At 31.4% G+C, this 19,348-nt stretch overlaps 2 protein-coding genes across 4 annotated transcripts; both read left to right on the forward strand.

The window, feature by feature from the left end:
• The first annotated feature begins 162 nt into the window (after positions 1-162).
• LOC107891159 (3-oxoacyl-[acyl-carrier-protein] synthase II, chloroplastic) lies at positions 163-4,869 on the forward strand. 2 transcript variants are annotated; one of them, XM_041100841.1, is made up of 5 exons: positions 163-2,857; positions 2,940-3,143; positions 3,240-3,350; positions 3,442-4,380; positions 4,531-4,869. In XM_041100841.1, the coding sequence occupies exons 1-4, from the start codon at positions 2,744-2,746 to the stop codon at positions 3,469-3,471; spliced, it is 459 nt and encodes a 152-aa protein (XP_040956775.1). In that variant the 5' UTR covers positions 163-2,743; the 3' UTR covers positions 3,472-4,380; positions 4,531-4,869. The 2 variants fall into 2 exon arrangements, with proteins under 2 accessions (XP_040956775.1, XP_016671337.1); XM_016815848.2 differs by having other exon boundaries at positions 3,240-4,380.
• Positions 4,870-13,095: 8,226 nt separating this feature from the next.
• LOC107891158 (4-coumarate--CoA ligase-like 7) lies at positions 13,096-17,608 on the forward strand. Of its 2 annotated transcripts, XM_016815845.2 has the most exons (6): positions 13,096-14,230; positions 14,929-15,118; positions 16,098-16,243; positions 17,042-17,109; positions 17,198-17,300; positions 17,390-17,608. In XM_016815845.2, exons 1-6 carry the CDS (start codon positions 13,211-13,213, stop codon positions 17,501-17,503), a joined length of 1,641 nt encoding a protein of 546 aa, XP_016671334.1. In that variant the 5' UTR covers positions 13,096-13,210; the 3' UTR covers positions 17,504-17,608. The 2 variants fall into 2 exon arrangements, with proteins under 2 accessions (XP_016671334.1, XP_040956776.1); XM_041100842.1 differs by lacking the exon at positions 17,390-17,608 and having other exon boundaries at positions 13,207-14,230; positions 17,055-17,109; positions 17,198-17,237.
• The last annotated feature ends 1,740 nt before the right edge of the window (positions 17,609-19,348 follow it).

The raw sequence follows: 19,348 nt of genomic DNA on the forward strand, positions 1-19,348 counted from the left end.
CGACCATGAGAAGAAGAAGAGGTGAAGGATGAAAGAATACCTGATGGGGAAGTCTGAAATTCCTCCAGGCTGAATCACTAATTCCAGAGTACAGAACTGGTATTTTTGAAACAAGGAAAAACCACAGTAAAAGGAAACAACCATTATGGAAGAAAATATCCATCAATAAACAAGAATGGAAACAATGTCAGACATAAGGAGAAATAGGAGAAACAAAAAATAGAAATAAAAAACGACATGACAAAGGATGCCCAATATGACACTCCCAAGATCCCCTAAACAACAGGCAGCAAACATAGAACTGCTTGCAACCACAAATCTAAAAGAAAGAGCAACATTCAGCACATTAGTAGCTTTCTTTAACATCATATTAGCAGCAACACAGAGTGGTTCAGAAGCTGGTGGAATTATTTTAAGAAGATTCATAACCCATGCTTGGGATGAGGAACCTTGGAATATATTAACAACAGAGTTCTTAGAAAACCAATGATTTATCCACTAGCATAATTCAGGCTGGTTTGTGCTAGTCATGAATTAACTTGGTCCAAACTAATCCTAAATATCTCATATGGATTGGATATCTTCGATGACGCTGACAACCTTGTAATTCACTCCTTCCAATCCCTTCAACTTAACTTATGCATACATCAGTTATCAAAGTACGGCATCAATCTTTGTGGGAATGGTTGTCTCATCCCCCAGCAAGGAAATTATCTCATAGTTAGCAGTTAGAGACCACTATTTTACTTAGCCAAATCAACCAACTTCGACCACCTAGTCAAAATGAAACTGATAATAGCTACTACATCCTCCACTTTTTCTAGATCCTAACACCATCATTAAAAAAAACACTATTGTTTTTCCTTGAACCAATAAACAACAATAACAAAAAAAAATCAAAATAAAAATAGCTATCATTCACCAAGATTAACAAGTTATTCCACAAACTAAAAGAACAAAGATAAGCATATTATGCGAGCAAAAAGAAAAAAAGAAGAAGCAAAATATGCTATAGCCTATAGGTACATTTCGACATAAAACTTGCTGCCATACTAAAATCCATATCAAATTAAATAACCTACAATTTAAACAATGACTTTGCTCTAATATTGGGAAATCACATCAATGCATATCAAGATACACACTAAATATACAAGAAGAAAGACATCTGATATTGAAATACCATCAATCTGCAAAGATGATCTCTTTACAGTAAAGTCTCTATAGCTATTCATACAGGAATATGTATAACAGCTTCGACTAACAGCTACTATTAACTCCTTAGCAGACTATAATGGATAGCAAATAGTTACAAGCTTCGACTAACAGCTACTGACTATCCTTAACAATGCAGCAATGCTCGTGCGATCAATCTCAGGCATCCAATAAGAACCTTCAAATTTTGTCATACAAAGAAATACTAAGAACAACCCTCTACTTGGAGAAGCTAAATAACAATTAATCCAAAACAAAAAGAAAACTAAAACTAACAGATGCTCCCTTTTCAAAGAAAAAAAGAATAAACAATAGAAAATTGTATTCCATCTTAGTTAAGGTTATTCATTCAACCATCTGGGCTAAACCCAATTAGAAAAAGCAGAGAAACATCATTTACAAACTTTCCAGTTCCTTTTCCTTGGCTTTCAATGCAACCAAACAAATATTTAACACGAGAAAGAAAAAATAATAAGAATTACCTGGGAAGATAAGAATTGAAACTGGTTGTCTTCTGGTTCAATTTTAGGGTATTTTATCAGCCCCTCCATTGATTCTTTTCATTTGGTTTCAACAAAACAAAAAAAAAATTCAAGGAACTACAACGAGAAATAAAGAGAATGATAACATATATCCGATATTCATAACTCATCACGGATTCGACTGAAAAAATAACTAAACGAGCAGCAAAATTCAACGAAAACGATAAAGAAATAAACTGCTGATAGAAAGGTATTTGACTTATAGTTTTTGTGCGAAGCTGAGATTAATATTTTGGATTCGATCAAACAACAAAAATTTGGAGCTATAATGATACAAAAAGAAAAGAAAAGGTTGAGAAGGAGCAAATCGGCTGTAAAGAAAAAGAAAATAAAAGGTGAAGCCTGGGAGGGTAAAACAGGGAGGGTAAACTGAAGGATCGCCTAAACGGAGCAAAAGGGAGGTATTACAACATGTTTGGTTTGGTGTATTGGCTAAGCCAATACACCCCTAATCGGTGGACCCCACCTAATCCCTCTCTATCCCGTGTTTGGTTTAAAGTATTGGTAATACGGGTGTAATCGGTTACTTTCCTAATCGGTGAAAATCACCGATTTCTATTCCCCCCATTTTGCCCAGATTAGGAACGACTTCAACAAACCCTCCCTGTTTTACCCTCCCCGATCCCCTGTGTTCCTCTTCCGTTCCTTCAAGCTTGCTCCCCCCATTTCATTTCTTTTCTTTTTTGGCTGATTTGCTTTCTGTCGATTTGCTCTCTGTTTTACCCTCCCGATTGCCTTCCCTATTGTCTTCCTTCCTTCTACCTTCTGCCCATTTGCTCAAGTTTCGACTGATTTCCTTCTACCTTCTCCCTTCTTTTCTTTTTCTTTACAACTTATCTGTCACTCTTTCGATTGGCCTTCTCAACCAGTCGACACTCTTTCGATTACTCTCAAGTAGTGGGTTTCGACACTCTTTCGACCGATTGCTCTCTCGAAAGGTAAAGGTTACTGCCTTGTTAGTGCAAAGACGAGTGGTTGTGACCGGGATGGGAGTAGTAACTCCGCTTGGACATGAGCCTGATGTTTTCTATAACAACCTGCTCGAGGGTGTTAGTGGTATAAGTGAAATCGAGACTTTTGACTGCGCTCAATTTCCGAAAGTAAGTTGTCTTTGGTTGGGATCTCTTGTTTTGCTCTTGTTTGTACTGCTGCTCGTTCTTACTGCTCCTGTTTTCTCTCCAGAGGATTGCTGGAGAGATCAAATCTTTCTCAACTGATGGATGGGTCGCACCAAAATTTTCCAAGAGGATGGACAAATTCATGCTTTATTCTCTTACTGCCGAAAAGAAAGCTTTGCAAGATGGGGGAGTAAATGAAGATGTAATGGAGAAGTTAGATAAAACGAAATGCGGAGTTTTGATTGGTTCAGCAATGGGTGGCATGAAGGTAAAATCTTTTTCTAGAAGAAGGAAAGTGTCATGGTATATAGTTTTCTTTCTATATCCATCGATTCATATACATTGCTTGTTGTGGAATGAACAGGTTTTCAACGATGCGATTGAAGCTTTGAGGATCTCATACAGGAAGATGAATCCTTTTTGCGTACCGTTTGCTACAACAAATATGGGTTCTACAATGCTTGCAATGGATTTGGTTAGCTTAAATTTAGATTCTGCAATGTTAAGATAGACCTTGATGGATGTTAAAATTTCGAGTTTGAGCTTTAAACTGATGATTTCTTCAGGGATGGATGGGTCCTAATCATTCAATCTAGGCTTTTATATGTATATTATTTTTGCATGACCTCTATATGCACCTGAACGATGTATATGTACCTGAACGATAATATTTTATATGATATTGATAATATTAAGAAGTCCTAATTGCAATGACCTCTATATGCCTTAAGAGTATGATTTTTCATTTGAGAAAATGGTTATGCTGTGTTTATTTTACTTCATTTCTATCTTTTAATGAGAAAGAAGGGGCCCTTGTTTTCAATGTTGAGTGTTGAAATATAAGTCCAATTAGCATGGTTTTAAGTCCTAAGGTAGTCAGCATTGAGTTATTCTTAATGTTTAGCATGATCTTCATGTTTTGGCATCTGTTGGGGTATGCTTGATTGATTTCCCTTGATATATGATATTGATTGACTTTACATTGGGTTTTATTATGAATTAGGGATACACTAGTTTACATGTAGAGAATGCTGTCTTTGCTTTGTGTGACTGTTTTATCTGTCACGTTTTTACTGTTAGTGCATCTAGTTTCCAAGCATATAATAACTTAAAGCATTATTTAGTATTTAGTTATTTGTAAGCTGTCTTTAATTATCTGTTAGTGAAGTAAGTACTCACTTTTTGCTTCATTGACCAAGCTTTAACTGACCTATATCAAGTTGCGTTATGTTTCTTAAGGATTACTTCTTAGCTGTCTTTCCCGGTAGAACTTGCTAAATGATTGGCAATAGAGATTTCCTTTAACCGTCCAACCATTTTTTGATCGGCCAGTTGTTGTAATTACAACTTTCTTTTGGATTTTACAAGTTCCCTACTATCTTGATGAAGCTACAGGATGGGGTTTGGAAGTATCTGAGCTTAAGAAACAACTGCAGGAAGCCAAGGCTAATGGCATCACTGTTAGGGCCTTGGTTGTAATAAATCCAGGCAACCCAACAGGACAGGTATCAATGAAATGCTTTCAGAAAAGTATATTATAAATGAAAAAGGTTCATGCAATTTCATTTTTCTATTATTTCATTTACGGAATGTGAATGAGCTTATACAAAGTTCGGAATTTTGACACAGAATATAAACTCTTTTACTGTCTCCAGGGTATTATGGAGAGTGTGGAAAAAGGGGAGGTTACATGGAGGTTACTGGGTTTGGTGCTGATGTGAGGGAGCATATATACAAATTAGCATCTGTGAATGTGTGTTCTAACATCACTGGTCAAATTCTTGCTAGTCTTGTAATGAGTCCACCTAAGGTTATATCTTTTGCCATTTAAAGCCAGTTATCTATTTGTATTCAAATGACATTGGATGTATGACATAGGACTAAATAGATTTTGAGCTTTGACAAGCTGCTTATAAGCATTGTTTCTTATAGAAGAAACACATTATTGGAGAAAGCTTTTGAATCTCCCAACTATTGGATTTGGGTTTCTTTTTGATAATTTGTTTATTGTGCTTTTGTTTAGATGATGAGAAAGGAAAGTCAAGAATTATATTTACTCGTTAAGTTAAATGAAGATATTTGTAATTTAAAAAAATAAAAATTCAATATAAATTTAAAATAAGAGTTTAACTAAAAAATAAGAGTTAGTGGCAAAAATTAATAAAATTTAAATTTTAGTGGTAAAATTCAATAACATAAAAATTAAGTTACAAATTTACTCATATTTTTTTAAAAAATAACGGCAAATATAAATAAAAATAAAGTACAGTGACAAATTTCAATATTTATCTATAGTATGATGATAATTTCGCACTTTAATATTTTTTAAGAAAACAATATTTGAATTTTTTAGAATGGTACGGTAAAAAAAAATTTAAAACATAATTATTGTGCCAGCTATTTTAAAATTTTTACCAAACACAATTTTTAAAATTTTTAGATAATTTGGTAAGAAATTAACTATATTCCAATTATTAAATAATATGGTAATTTAAAATAATTTTAGTACAAGATCATATATATCTAATATAATTAATCGTCATTAATTTGAATTTATATTAAATAAGTAATTGAAAATATATATTTTATTAAATTATATTTAATAATAATTATGTTAAATTATATTTCATAGTATTATATATTATGATTTTAGAAAATTCATATAAGAATATTTAATATTAAGAATTTTATTAAATTATATATTTTAATTAAAATATATTTAATAGTAATTATGTTAATTTATATTTTACAGTATCATATATTATGATTTCAGTAAATTAATATAAGAATATTAATTATTAAGAATTTTATTAAATTATATATTTTAATTAAAATATATTTAATAAAAATTATGTTTAAATATGATTAAATTATTTATTATTGATAATAATAATCTTATTATAATTTAAATAACAATAACAATAATCATTTACCAAAACAAATTTATGCTAAGGGTATTCTAGTCATTTTAGTTTTTTCCATTATGCTATTACACCTCTATTACATTCAACCAAACACAAGATTACTATTACGCCTCTATTCCATTACATTCAACCAAACAGTTGATTTGCTATTACACTTCTAATCCAATACACCTTTAATCCAATACACCTCTAATCCAATACAACGAACCAAACGCACCCTTAGAAATCGGTGGATTTCACCGATTAGGTCAGTAATAGTTTAGCCCCGTAATAGCAATACATTGAACCAAACAACGGATTAGAGGCGTAATAAGTGGGGCCCACCGATATGCCAATACACCCAACCAAACATGCTTTTAGTTCGTTGTAATATAAATAAGAGCTATAATCAATAATTCAACTGTTTGGTTGAATAGAATGATGTTGTAATAGTATAAGTAAAAAATCTAAAATGATCAGAGTACTCTTAGCAGAAGTTTTTTTAGGTAGATGATTATTATTATTGTTATTCAATTATAATAGAGTTATTATTAAAAAAAATTAATAATCAATAATTTTAAAAAATAATAATATATAATTTAATAATATTTTTAATATAATTATTTTTATATTATATTATATTAAAATATGATTAAGTTATTTTTTATTAAATTATATTTTAAAATTAAATATTTTATATTAAATTATATTAAAATATTTCAAATATTTTATTTTTATATTTTCTAAGTCCAAGTTCTAATGGACTAATCTGGATTTTTTTTTTGTTATTCAATGTTGTATGGAATAACTATTCTTTGGTGGTATCAAATAAAAACTATTACGGGAAGACAAGTAATAGGGAAGTAATGGTCATTCCATTGAATGATTATTACGTTCAACTAAATAAATGAATGGTTTACCATTGCCAGAATGCTATTCCATTCCCCTAAACCAAAAACATGGTGTTAGGAGGGTGACAAGCAGTGAAAAGGAGGTTGAAGTAGTGAATTGTTTTTGTAGATCTACACTTATGATGTAGTTTAAAAGAGGAGGAAGAAGAAGAAACAACCATTTAAAAACACAGATAAAAAACTATTGTAAATATGGAATTTTGCCGGGACCTTAACTCAATTGACAAATCTGACTTGTAATTTCTAAATATCAAAATCATTTTAGTTTTAATATTTTTTTTATATGATATCACAAATTTAAATTTTAGATTTTGTTTTGAACTTAAGTTAATTATAGTTTAATGGTGAGTAATGGAATGGGAAATTTTGATTTGATTTGGGCCCATTTTTAATCATTTTGGATTGTTCTATCAAATTTTAGGCTTTGGCCCATTTGTTTTGAAATTTATGAATGTTCTAAATTTATACTTATATATCTATATATATAATTCCAAAAAAATAAAAATTACAAAATTAACCAAAAAACCAAAAGAAAGGAAAATATACAAAAAGCCCTTAGTTTTCTAGAATTTATAGTTTGGTCCATATGACTATTTTGGGGATAGGTGGTCATCCTTAGGCACCCAAATAGTGCCAATGCCCTTTTTGCTAGCTCTCACTAACTCCTTTGCCAGCTTTCAAGCAAAAAAGGAGGAGAAAAGATTCATTTATAAAGGAGCATTTGCAAAATGGATAATAAGGTTAATGTTCAAGAAAATTCTCAAAAACTGATCAAAACAAACTCCATTCTTTATTGAACTAACCTAGAGATTCCCCACCACCAAACAACCATTATTCACCAGTACGATCATCATTATATCTACACACCACCCTACATCCACCAAAAAACTAACTTATGCAATTGAAACCTTTTCAATTAGTTTTGGGGCCGCAAGCCAAAGAGGAATAGCCAACATTGAAATATCAATAGTAGTGCCATTTCCAATAAGAACCATACCATTTGCCATGTCATGTGTCACATGGTAGGTTGCACTAGAATCAACATACCAGCTAGCATCCAAGGGACGTGTAATAGCTGTCAAAGCATGAGCATGAGCTAAACTGTTTTGAGTTGATGAAGAGTCAAGATCACTTAGAAGTAATGAAATTAAAAAAGTAGGAGAATGAAGAATGTAATAGCCCGATTTTAGGCCTAGTCGGAACAGTGGTTTCGGGACCACAAATTCGACGAGAAAAAAAATGTAATGGCCTGAATTTTCAGAGGTGTCGGAACGGTGATTTGAGATCACTAAATTAGACAAATGGGTAGAAAATATTATTAATTTAGTAAGTATAAGTTAAATGTGAAGTTAGGAAAATTTTTGAAATAGTGAATAGTGCACTAGAAATAAATATTAAAATAATTAGAATCGAAATGAGGTATCAAGACCTCGGGGATTTTAAACCGAGCCATAAATATTTTTATAAATATTTATGGAGTGTTAAAAAGTTAGTATTAAAGTTTCGTTAAGAAATTTTAAAGTTCCGATAATTAATTGAACAAAAAGGACTAAATTGTAACAAATGCAAAATTTTGAGAAATGATTAAATAGCTTAAATGATAAAAGGAAGAGGGCTTAAAAGGAAAATAGACCCAAGGTCTATTTGGGCTGGACGGCAAAGGCATGAAATCAGCAAGAAAGTAAGAAGAATTAAGGGCAAAATTAGAATATTGCAAAATTTGCTTAATAAAGTTAGGACCAAAGTGGAATTATCTAGATTTCTCTTCATTTTTCTGAATTCTCATCAGCTAAAACACCATGGAAGGGCTTCTTCAAGCTGGTTCTTTATATTTTTATTACAAGTAAGTTCAATTCTTGACTATTTCTTGAAATTTTTGTATTTTTATGACTTTTACAACTAGGCCCACTTGTTAAATTCATTAGTTTTTGATTTTATGAAAGAAGTTGAAAGTTGATATGAATATGTGTTGGAATTATATGATGATTTATCATGAAATTAGAGCTTTAAATTGTTCATATGCTGATTTTATTGAAAGAATTGAATAGAAAGTGAATGTTTGGGACCTAATAGTAAAAGAGTTTGAAGATAGAGTTATATGTGGAAATTCTGAATTTCAATAGTTGTGTAACAACTTATAATGTCTAGGTAAAGTATTAATTGAGAAAATTAGATTAATTGAGGGGTTAATTGAGAAAGGACCGAATTGTATAAACTGTGAAATTTGGGGGAAAATGGAAATCAACATTTTGCACTAAAGCAGTTTTGGACAGCAGCAGTAGTGTAACTTTGAAAAATCACCAAAAATTGTAGAGATTGAATTAGAGGATGAATAAAATATGAAACTAAATCTTATTGAGTCTAGTTTCTTATAAAAGAAACGATGTGAGCAATGGAATTGTAAATCATGAGATATAATAGATTTTGTGAGATAAGGTCAGAATGAATTCGGGTTCCCCTGTTATGACTTTGGAAAATCATTAAAAATTTTACAAAAATTATTATGAGTTATAATTTATATGGTTAGAATCCTTAATGAGTCTATTTTTATAAGAAATAAACAAAAATATCATCCAAATTCTGTACAATGAGATAATTAATTTTTAGTGAAGAGTGGTCGGAACTGTCAGATAGCGAAACAGGGGAAAATTTAAAGAATAAACTGTACTATTTGGCTGAACCAAAAATTCTGAAAATTTTATGGTATGAAGATATGTGAGTCTAGTTTTAGGGAAAATTAACGGATCTTAATTTGGAGCTCTGTATTTCTGGATAAAAATAATTTAGTGACTCTGACTTGGAGAAACAGTTTTGAATATACATGTGAGTGAATAGTGAAATTATAGCTAATGTTGTTTAAGTGTGTTATACACATTAAGGATGTGGAATGGAGAGGAGGAGGAGGAAAATTGGGAAATATATGAATGATTTGTGTATAATTGGTCATATGCTTGATTTTAATTGATAAACGATGAAATAGAAATGATGCTTATATTTGTGCATCATTGGTCATGGTTTAAGCTCATGTGTGAAAATAAAAGTTTCATAGTATGTGCGTATGGTATATTCGGTATATGATTTGGCATGAAATAATGTCATGAATGGTTTATGAATTAACACATGTTGGTAAGCCTGATACATGAATAAATGTTGTGCTCATCCATGCTTATAATGCTTAAGCTATACGTGTATTTGGCTAACATATTTGGTGTATATGCTTAGACTTTGGCCAAGTAGTGGCTAGATTATGCCACGTTAAATTTATAAGTTATGCATTGAAATGGTTTATCGTGTGGTTAGTTCCAAAAAGAGTCATGTTTAAATACACTAGCTTGCAACTATGGTTGAATGATATGCTTATATCTTGTGTGATGTGCATAGAAACAAGTGTGGAAAGATAATGAAATAATAAGTTCATATGGCTGAAATTTAATGATTAAATGTTAATTTCATGAATTATACAATGTATGATGAAATGTATTCATTTTTGAAATGAGAATAAAATAAAAATGAAAAAAAATCGAATAAATGATCAAATTAAGCGGAACGCCGGATTTGAGTACTTCTGATCAAGAGATAAAGTGATAAGTGGTAACTTTAGCTACACTTATCTGATCAAGTGAAAAAGTGATAAGTGCTACACTTATCTGATCAAGAGACAAAGTGATAAGTGGTAGCTTTAGCTACACTTATCTGATCAAGTGAAAAAGTGATAAGTGCTATACTTATCTGATCAAGTGACAAAGTGATAAGTGTTAGCCTTAGCTACACTTATCTGATCAAGTGAGAAAGTGATAAGCGGTAGCCTTAGCTACACTTATCTGATCAAGTGATCAGGGACAAGTGATAAGTGATCATACGTAAGACCATAGTTATACTATGGCAAAGTGAAAGTGAAGTACTCAATTTTCCGTAACCGTTCCCTAATTTGATTAAGGATGGTAAGTGACAAATGGACCCAAAAGAATTAAAGTAAATGGATAAGTGGTAGTGTATTTATATCAGGACGATGTTGTTATTCAAGCTAAAGTGATATTTTCATTGCAAAATTGAGAATTTCATAAATGTGTTATTGAATGGTATAATCAATAAACATTGAGTTAAATGGTAAATACATATTAGTGTTGAACTTGATGTCATTGAATTGTACGTGAATTAAATGGAAATTGCTAGTGATATGATCTAAATCGTGAGCATGAGAAATTACGAATTGAAGGAAATGGAAATGAAGCATTGAATTGCATGAGTATGTATCGGGTCTCGTAAGCCCTAATTATTATGATTATAACATTTTGAGGATATATTGTGAAAAGTTATAGGAGCGTGTTAATTATTTTGAAAGTTTTAATTTAGATGAAATTTTATAACTTGGTTAAATACGTTTACAAGTGCATGTGTTTTGGTAATGCCTCGTACCCTATTCCGGTATTGAATACGGGTAAGGAGTGTTACAAAGAATTAGGGAGAATATTAGCCAATATTAATTATGTGCTAAAATTAATTTCTGGTAAAGATAACTAATAGGTTGTTAATAACAGAATAGTCGTTGTTAGAAGCAATTACTTCAAGAGTTTAACTTAGATGAGACTCATTAGTCAAGCTATATACATAGCAACTGATGTAAATAGAAAAGTTAGTCTTCTATTGAATAAAATTCGGATAATTGCTTAATTGTTTCCTTTAAGTTTTCACTTTTCTTGTTTGTTCCATTTATATTTCTAACATGGTATTAGAGCTACGTGCCTCATGACTAGATGAGCTGTTTTACATGTGTTTTATGTTGTTAAGGTCACTAATGTGTTGGGTTCATAAATTTCCGGTGCACACTATGATAGTTTGCAAAGTTATGGTTTCGATTCATTTTTCCTTCATCTTTTGCATTGATCATTGACTTGTTGTCTTGTCATAATGGTTGCGATGGGTTGTGCACTAGAGGTGTTTGATGAAATGTATGATTCATTTTTTACCGCGTTCTTTAATCAAGCTTCATTTTGCACTTTGTTCTCATGTGTTTGTGTTCTTGAGTGAATCTTGAAGGTTTTCATGTTACTGATTCATGGTCTGATATGACTTCATCAATCTCTTTGTTTGATTTTGGTTCCTTACGTTGATTACGATTTGAGCGTATTCTTGATTAGAGGTGAGCAAAACTCGATTCGACTCGAAAAAAATTTAAATTTTGAGTTAATCAAATCAAGTTATTCAGTTTTTCATGTCAACTAGAATAAGTAATTTGAGTTTCGAGTTCAAGTCGAGTTAAATTTTACAATTCAAATAACTCAACTAACAGATTGGTGTAAATACACCTTTGGTCCCTGTTAATTTTGAAAATGAGCAAATTGGTGTCTCTCAACAAAAAGTACGGAAAAAATTCAAAATAATTTTTAAAATTCAAAATATTTATTAAAATTCTAAAATTTATATTTTAAAAATTATAAAAATATTAAAAAAACTAAAGAATATACAAAAAAAATTTTAAAAAAAAATTCTAAAATTATAATTTTTGAGACCTAAAATTAATTATTGAAGTTTATCCTTCTAAAATATCTTTTTTTCCTCTTATTTTGCTTTGAAAGAGTTTTCAAAAATACATTGTTTCAGATTTATGTGTTCTAACATGAAATTAGTTATATTGTAACACAATTTTAATCTGACATGTTTAATTTTTTTAATTTAACTTGAACAATTTCATTCAATTTAACTCGACTCGATTTGAAAAAAGTTCAATAGAGTTAGGATGTAACAACTCGATTTTCAGTGGTACCAAAAAAGATAGTTTCAGAACCCCATTTCAATAAATCGAGTCCGTAAATATTAAATATGAATATTTGCGGAGTTGATGTAACACTCCTAACCCTTATCCGTGTTATGTATTTATTTCGTTTTAATCTTTTTTTTCCTCTTATTTTACTTTGAAAGAGTTTTCAAAAATACATTGTTTCAAATTTATGTGTTTTAACATGAAATTAGTTATATTGTAACACAATTTTAATTTGACATGTTTAATTTTTTTTAATTTAACTCGACTCGATTTGAAAAAAATTCAAATAGAGTTAGGATGTGACAACTCGATTTTCAGTGATACCGGAAAAAATAGTTTCAAAACCCCATTTCAATCAATTGAGTCTGTAAATATTAAATATGAATATTTACGGAGTTAATGTAACACTCTTAACCCTTATCCGTGTTATATATTTATTTCGTTTTAATCATTCGTAAATATTAAAATTTTAATTTTTTTTTAATCTTGCATTTATTTCGTTTGTAGCTGTTCCCAAGACGTCCCATAAAGAAATCGATAGAAAAAATTAGCAAACATTGATAGCCGCCGAAAGAGCAGACCTGAGACCATGACCACAACAAAATAATAATTCATCATCATCTATATTCAAACTCAACAAACTTTGCAAAACCAAGTATAAATTCATTCAAGCCTAACCCCCCAAAGAAAAATCCATAAGGCTTGATCCCAATCTCCTCAATTAGCAGCGCCCCCCCCACCCCCCCCCCCCCCAAAATCAATGGCAATTTCTTCATTCAATCCAAAATCCCAAACCTACACTTCCCCAAGGCCCCCTCTCAAGCTCCCAACAAGCCCTGACCTCTCACTCACCTCCTTTATTTTCCAATCCACTTCCTCCATCCCTCATCACACCGCTCTCATCGATGCTACTTCTAACGAAACCCTAACCTTTCTTCAACTCAAAGCTCATGTTTCATCTCTTGCTTATGCATTACGCCACCAATTTCACGTTGCTAAACATGATGTCGTCCTTATCTTTGCCCCCAACTCAATACGTTTTCCCATATCTTTCCTTGCTATCGTCTCTCTTGGTGCCATTGCCACCACTGCCAACCCTTCTTTCACTTTCACTGAGATATCCAAACAGGTCAAAGATTCCAATCCCAAGCTTATCATCACAATCCCTCAGCTTTATAGCAAAGTTAGCCAGTTCAATGTTCCATTGGTTTTCTTACAATCATCAAGCTCCCCCAACTTATCATCAGCTATTCCAAAAGTCTCTTTTTACTCGGATATTATAAAAAACTACGCTGACAATTTTTTGAATTCGAATAACGATGTACAGCAGAACGATGTGGCGGCATTGATGTACTCATCTGGAACAACCGGAACCAGTAAAGGGGTGATGCTGACACATAAAAATTTCATCGCTTCGACCTTAAATTTCACAGCCGATCAAGACAGGTACATGGAAGGAAGGAGTGTATGTTTGTGTTTCTTGCCAATGTTTCATGGGTTTGGTTCGGTCTTAACGTTGGCACAATTGAGAAGAGGAAATGTATTGGTTTCGATGGCCAAGTTTGGGCTGGACAAAGTGTTGGGTGCCATCGAGAAGTACAAGGTCACGCATATGTTCGTTGTGCCTCCGGTTATTGTTTCTTTGGCAAAGCAGTGGCAGATGATGAACAATAAGTATGATTTATCATCGTTGAAGCAAATTATATGTAGTGCAGCCCCACTGAGCCGAGATTTGATCGAGACATGTGCCAACATTTTGCCCCATGTTGAAATTTTTCAGGTAGTAGAACCAAAACCAAATACTCCCCACTTGTACAACACGCCAAAATCCAAAGCTGCAAATCAGAAAGCAGCAGAAGCCAACAAGTCACAAACTAGAACATAAAAGGCGTCCAAACCATAATTCAACAAACCGAAAAACTCTGCCCTTTTAAGTCCCACACATCAAACCTTTCAATATGCTGTTCACTTAGGTGCATGAAATTTATACAGTAAAGATGCATATAATATTTATCAGACCGGAGGCTTTGACCCCAAAAACATTTGAAAATTTTCATAAAATCCTTAAAATTGTTTAGAAATTTTAATTAGGCCATTCAAATGTTTTCAAAATTTTAAGCTCTTAAATTTTTAAAAAAAATTAATTAGACCTAAAATTTTTTGAAATTTTTATTAAATCTTAGAAATTTTAAAAATTTTAACCAGAACGCAAATTTTAATGTTAAGATCTACTAGTGTTCCGTGATATTATTATATATATAAATTTGAAGTAGCCCATTCTGCTTTGTTGCCTCTTGGAAAACGTGAAAGGGAGATGTTCATAAATAATTTCAAAGCCCTATAGCTACTTCATGAATTTACATTAATATTTTATTAGCGTCTGAGAATCCTGCAGTATTGTTTTTGGTTGCATAATAGAATTATGTGGGTTATTAAGTTGTAAAATGAGGAATTAAAATGCAAACATGCATGGTGCAGGGATATGGTATGACAGAAGCTTGCGGGAAAATTTCAATGGAAAATCCGAAGGAAGGCCTTGGTTTCTCGGGATCAACCGGAAGTCTAATGCCTCTAATTCAAGCCAAAATTGTTAGTGTAAGCACAATGAACCCCCTTCCTCCAAATCAGATTGGAGAAATATGGATTCGAGGACCCACAATTACACCAGGTAAATATGCTTTATAATTAACCATGCCCATCACTTTTATAAAAGAAAAATATATAGTCTCTAGGAAATGAGCAATTTCTTATCCTGATCTTTATTCATAGGGGACAATCAAGTATGGGACCCGATAATGGCATTATAGATCTTTGCTTTTTTTTTTCTTTTTCTTTTTTGGTTGAACCTTTGCTCATAACTGTCGTTACAAGAAATGCAAGAATTGCCCTTTTATCTATCAAGATTACAGTTGTCAGCTTGTACTTCTTTTTTTTTTTTGTGTTTGGTATTTTAATTACAAGACAGGCATGATTAGTTATTGTCCTTTCATCTAACTACATTATATACAAACCGTGACCAAGATTTTGAATAATTTGAAGTTGTTAGGATATTTAGGTGAATGTAATGAAGCTGTTAGGATTCTTAGGTTAACATACTCATGTGTATATATATTTTTAATTTGATTAAATTTGGTTATTAACCTAAATTTTTTTAATCGGATTGTTGATTAAAATATTAATTTTTTGACGATGTTAGCATGACAATCTTTATAGTAATCCATAAATATTTTATGTTGACATGACATTGTTTATCTTATATGTCAGTCAATAAATAATTTAAAAATTATAAAAAAGTTCAAAATTTATAATAATTATAAAAAGTTCATAAAAATTTAACATTTTAGCTAGTATTCCCATTAAAAATTAATAATTCAACTATTGTTGAGAGATAGATGGTTAAATTTGACTCTTTTTAAAAAGTTGAACGTCAAATTTAACTAAAAAAAATAAGAGTCAATTTGACAAAAAATGTAAATATTAAAAGTACTACCTAATGAACTTAGTTTTAACTACTTCCTTGAATTTCAAGCTATTCCTTTTATCTAGTGAGCGCGTTACGAAAGATGGATGATAATTACGAATTGATTTTTTTATTACATATAAATTAAGGTAATTTGACAACATCATTTGTGGATTATTATTGTTAGGTTATTTTAACAATCCAGAAGCTACAAAGGTAGGTATAGATGAGCAAGGATGGCTACGTACTGGTGATCTAGGTTATTTCGATGAACAAGGACAATTATTTGTTGTAGATCGAATAAAGGAGCTTATCAAATGTTATGGTTTTCAGGTAATAAATTATTCATACAATTCTTTAATAGTTTGTTATTAAAGTGTGTATTTGATAGGTTCGGTTTATATGTAGATAAAAAAATCAAATAAATGGATAATCCATCAAAATAATTACGTTCGGTTCTATTGATTTTGACTGTTTCAAATTTTCTTAAGATATATTCATTTATACAAAAATGAAAAAAAAAATCACCATTTGAATTATCAAATTTTACGAGTTAACTTCAAAATTTATAAATTTGAAACCATAAATTATTTGTTGGCTTTAATATCAAATATGTAAAATTAATAATCTAATGAATCAAATGAACTTTTTTTTGGGTAAAATACAGATGTGTAGATAATGTGACCATAAGGTGAGCCGAAAAGGCAAGTGTGACTTGGAAAAAAACGGTCTCTCAATCCAAACACGAGAGCAAAATAAACAAAAGCTGCAATAGCATTGACCACCACAACTACTCTCATCTTTTGTGGCTTCTTCCTTTTTCCCCTTAAATTTAATGAAATTAATTTTAACTTTTGGGTGGGATATTTATTTGGTTGAGAGGAGTCGGGATATTAATATCCACCATTCCGGATTAGGGTTAGGATATGAAGATGTGTTTAATATTTATTTATGTGATTTTTTCGAATTAAAAGCTAATGTAAATTAACAAATTAAATTGAATCTGGAGAAATTCATTAAATAGGATTAATTCGGTTAAATCGATTCTATGCAATTTAGTTTAACAACTTTTAACACTCGATGTATATTTCCATCTACTTTATTTAATGTATTTATAAGGTTAATTGATAGGTGGCACCTGCAGAGTTAGAAGGATTACTTCTTTCTCATCCAGACATTACTGATGCCGTTGTTATTCCGTAAGTACAGCTCCATCTCCAACCTCTTTTCATTTTTTTTGTACTTCTTCGTAAGGGTTAGTAATGCACATTAAACTCAATTTTTTAGATTTCCCGATGTTAAAGCTGGAGAGGTTCCGATTGCATACGTTGTTCGAGATCCCAATAGTTCACTAACTGAAGAAGATTTTAAACAATTCGTGGCAAATAAGGTATGAGATTGATTTTTTAAAAAGTTTCATATGTTTTTTTTTTTTATTGTTTGTTGTAATCTATGCCCTCTCTATTGATTTGCTCGTAGGTTGCACATTATAAAGAATTACGAAAGATTACTTTCTTGGAAAGTGTCCCAAAATCAGCTTCTGGAAAAATTTTGAGAAGAGAACTAATAGAAAAAGTTCGATCCAAGATATAAAGTCAAGAGTTCGTTACCGATATTCGACAAAATATTGGTTTGGACTTAAATATTTAGAACAATTGTATGGTGATTCATATAAAGCTATACACAAACTTTTAATTTTCATCTTTATCTTTCTTACTACAACTCAACATATATCTGAACTAATATTTGACAATTGTGAATTTCTTAGGTCCAAAGCTACTGCTATCATTTTTATTGGACACTATTTGCCTAGCAGAAATCTAATATTTATGGCATTTCCATATAAAAGAAATGATACTTTTCGTTTTTCTAATTTTGAGTACTATTAAAAGGTTATTATTTGGAGAAAGAAAATATTCTACAAGTAAAATTTAGACGACAAATATCCTTTAAAATATATTTAAAATTTTAAAAATAAATAAACAAATGTAATCATTTTAACCTGATAAAAAATTAATGAAAAATTTTGAGGATGAAAATATTATTTTATTATTATATTAACTTGTGATTTTTTTAAAGTTAAAAGATTATATGGAGAATTTTTTATTCGGAGTCAAGGCCTCGTTGCTCTCGGTGATACCTTTTAAGGATAATTATTCAATAATTTTTGTTTTAAGGATACTTTTCTAATAATAATAATAGTAGTACTACAAGGGCAAAATATTAAAAAGCCCATCCTAAAGAAGAAAAAACCCCCCAAAGAAGTCACAATCAACCATATTTATAGATTATGCTGAAGATCTTATAAAATAATTACACAAATTAAATTCTTTCAAAAGATCATTGAAATGTTTTAAATTCAAAAGAATTGTTGAGAATATAATAATAATAATAATAATAAAAGCTATCCTAAAGAAGAAGAAAAAACCCAAAGAAAGCAACCATTTCCAACCATCACGGGATCGAATTCAAATGCTTTCAACTGAAAAGCCCAACTCCATTTATAAGCCCTAAGAACTTCCAACAACACCACACCTCTCCCCCTTACCTCCCTTGCATAGGAGTGTGATACCATTGTCTAATAAGCTATCATTGACGCTATATACTCCCAAACTTGGTCATCTAAATCTGTTTTTTTCCCTCACCCAAACCATGATTTCTTAATAAATTCCCAAGTAAATTCCGATAGTGTAAGAATGAGTTATGATGAATTGGTACGTGTCTTTATCGGCATTATTTGGTTCCCTAAAGTCAATGCATACATTGATAGCCAAAAATATAAGACAAGAGAAAAATGTCCTTGGCTTAGAGACAAAGCATGTATAGAATACAAGTGTCAAAAGGAATATATATACTTATATGAGTTAGATAAAAAGCTGGTGGATGTGGGACAGTTGACGGATTAAAATGGTGGTGGCCTCTTCTTTGGCATCCAACTGCAAGCTATTATCGACTGACAATGCTTACAACCTCGGCCTCTCAAGTATCCTAAAAATAATAATTCAAGGGCATGCCTCTGACGGCCTTGAAATGCCACCCAACCTCCGTGCATTACACTACACCAAGCAACCCAATTTTCTCTTTATTATTATTATTTTTTAAAAACTGCATGCTTTGATCCTCTTTTTCAACTCCAAATGCTTCTTCCCACCGTTACACTTTCTCACACTCTATTTTCCGGGCAAAATATTAAAAAAAATTATTTTTTTTAAATTTATCGAAATAGGCCTGGTATTTTATTATTTACCGGAATGGGTCATTTTTCCCTAAATCGCGTCTACGTAAGCGCAAAGTCAGGGGATATGTCAGCAAATCGCGTCCACGTCAACGCACTATGCTGATGTGGCAACAAAGCGCGTCCTTGAAAGCGCGATTTGTGTCCACGTCATCAAAGCGCGCTGATGTGGACACGATTTGCTGCCACGTCGCGCGCCCTTG

This window comes from Gossypium hirsutum, chromosome D09 (assembly GCF_007990345.1).
Source record: "Gossypium hirsutum isolate 1008001.06 chromosome D09, Gossypium_hirsutum_v2.1, whole genome shotgun sequence".
NCBI classification, from domain to species: domain Eukaryota; kingdom Viridiplantae; phylum Streptophyta; class Magnoliopsida; order Malvales; family Malvaceae; genus Gossypium; species Gossypium hirsutum.

Bases quoted from the DNA above. Each gene is read 5' to 3' on its own strand.
- LOC107891159 (XM_016815848.2), top strand. From the start codon at position 2,744: ATGGGAGTAGTAACTCCGCTTGGACATGAGCCTGATGTTTTCTATAAC. The intron at 2,858-2,939 runs GTAAGTTGTCTT...TTTTCTCTCCAG, and splicing joins ACTGCGCTCAATTTCCGAAA to AGGATTGCTGGAGAGATCAA. The intron at 3,144-3,239 runs GTAAAATCTTTT...TGGAATGAACAG, and splicing joins CAGCAATGGGTGGCATGAAG to GTTTTCAACGATGCGATTGA.
- LOC107891158 (XM_016815845.2), top strand. From the start codon at position 13,211: ATGGCAATTTCTTCATTCAATCCAAAATCCCAAACCTACACTTCCCCA. The intron at 16,244-17,041 runs GTAATAAATTAT...GTTAATTGATAG, and splicing joins TCAAATGTTATGGTTTTCAG to GTGGCACCTGCAGAGTTAGA. The intron at 17,110-17,197 runs GTAAGTACAGCT...TCAATTTTTTAG, and splicing joins ACTGATGCCGTTGTTATTCC to ATTTCCCGATGTTAAAGCTG.